General features: G+C 40.3%; 1 protein-coding gene across 1 annotated transcript; it reads right to left on the reverse strand.

Annotated features, from left to right (window-relative positions):
- Positions 1 to 711: 711 nt before the first annotated feature.
- LOC138337353 (uncharacterized) lies at positions 712 to 1,419 on the reverse strand. The gene has a single exon (XM_069287263.1). It carries the CDS (start codon positions 1,417 to 1,419, stop codon positions 712 to 714), a length of 708 nt encoding a protein of 235 aa, XP_069143364.1.
- Between the last annotated feature and the right edge of the window lie 720 nt (positions 1,420 to 2,139).

The following is a 2,139-nucleotide window of genomic DNA, read 5'->3' on the forward strand; positions in this document are numbered from 1 at the left end:
TGATGGTAATCTATACACATCCTAAGGGACCCATCCTTCTTCCTAACAAACAAGACCGGAGCGCCCCAAAGGGAGACACATGGTTGGATAAAACCTTTATCTATCAGATCCTTGATATATTCCTTTATCTCTTTTAACTCTTTTGGTGCAATTATGTATGGTGGAATAGATATAGTACGAGTTATGGGATTATGTCTATGACAAAGTCTATCTCACTTTCAGGAGGAACTCCGGGTAGGTCATCAGAAAAGACTCCTGGAAACTCACTAATTATAGGAACTAACTGAAGGAAAGGTACCTCAACACTTGAGTCATTAACTCTAACTAAGTTATCGATACATATGTTAGAAACTAACTTTCTCGCCTTAAGGTATGAAATGAAACGACCCTTAAGCAATGTTGAACTACTAGCTCACTCTATGACTAGCTCATTAGGAATCTTAAATTTGGAAACTCGAGTTATGCAATCTATTGATGCAAACAGGCATGGAGTCATTCCATACCAAGAATGACATCAAAATATACCATGTATAACTCTATTAAATTAGCCATGGTACTCTTGTGACTGACGAAAATAAGACAATCACGATCGACTCTTCTAACTAGAATGGATTTACCAATAGGTGTGGACACACTAAATGGTTCTCTAAGTTGTTCAGGAGAAACCTCAAAGTTCATAGCAACATACGGAGTTATAAAAGATAAACTAGCTCATGGGTCTAATAATGCATAAGCCGTAAAGTCAAAAACTCGAATCATACCAGTGACAACATCTAGAGAATTTTCTTGTTCATGGCGATTATTAAGAGCATACAAGCAGTATGTTCCTCCACCTGTACCAGAAGTAGCTCCTCTAGGTGTAGCTCTGTCTATTGGAGAAATCGAGGAAGAATGAGCTCTATTGCCCCCATTACCATCGTTGTTCTTACTCTTGATACTTTCTCTCATGAAATGTCCGGTCTGACCCCACTTGAAACAACCCGCGGAGCCTTCGTGACAGATGCTAGATTGGTTACTATCACACTTGGCACAGGAAGGAGGCTTAGTACCTCCTTTAACCACACTACCTTGAGACTGAGTTGGTCTAGCCTTGAAGTTCTGTAATTTATGGACACTATACTCACCTCTGTTTCTGTGATCAGGTGTACTAGCCGATGATGGTGCATGCCCCTTTGATATCTGAAATTGTGGTAGACTTGAACCACCTTTATGTTGTCCAGACTCATTCCCAGTCTTTGCCTTATTGTTCCGATACTCTTGTCTGTCCTTCACCTTCTCTTCTTTCACTTGTTGCACATATACCATAAGCCTAGATATGTCAATGTCACCTATCAACATGGCAGCCCTACCTTCCTTACTTGAAGTAGGAACCAACCCAAAAACAAACAAACTCATTCTGATCCTTATGTCCTTCACCATATCCGGAGAATAGTGAAACAGTTGGGTGAACTTCAACCCATATTCATGAACACTCATGGAGTCCTGTTTCAGAGTAAGGAACTCACTCACCTTGGCTTCCTTTACTTCTCGAGGAAAGAACCTCCCTAAGAAGGCTTTTTTTAAGCAAGCCTAACTTGGATGTGGTGCATCTTCAGCTCTACCATCCTTCAATTGATCACACCAGGTTCTAGCCACACCCTTTAGTTGATATGCAGCTAATTCAACTCTCTTCACATCAACCACATGCATTACCTCAAACACCTTTTTCAACTCTTCTACGAAGTTCTCCGAATCTTTATTATTGTTCAATCCGGTGAAACTAGGGGATTTATCCTAAGGAACTCACGAATTTTTAAGGTTTCAACCCTTTTTTCTAGAGCTCCTTTCTGTTGACAAACTTGGTTAGTCACCTCTTGACTCAGCATTCGGATAGCCTCGCCACACTCTGTATTGGTAACCTCTTCTTGGAGTTGTACCTAAGGTGCATTTGGAATCTATTTTACCTCAAAATTTCTTCGTAGTCGACCTCTGACTGCTCTTCTTCGAGGCATGATGATATGAAAAAAATATTTGTGATCACGAGTTAGAGAGACAGCGAGATTTAGAAATAAACCCTTCGCACGAAAGAAGATGAAAGAAGTTACACATTCCTAAATATTGTAGCATCCTAATCATAGATGTGTCGCGCTTCACACCGAT

The sequence above is a fragment of the Solanum lycopersicum genome, chromosome 7 (assembly GCF_036512215.1).
Source record: "Solanum lycopersicum chromosome 7, SLM_r2.1".
Classification (NCBI taxonomy): Eukaryota; Viridiplantae; Streptophyta; class Magnoliopsida; order Solanales; family Solanaceae; genus Solanum; species Solanum lycopersicum.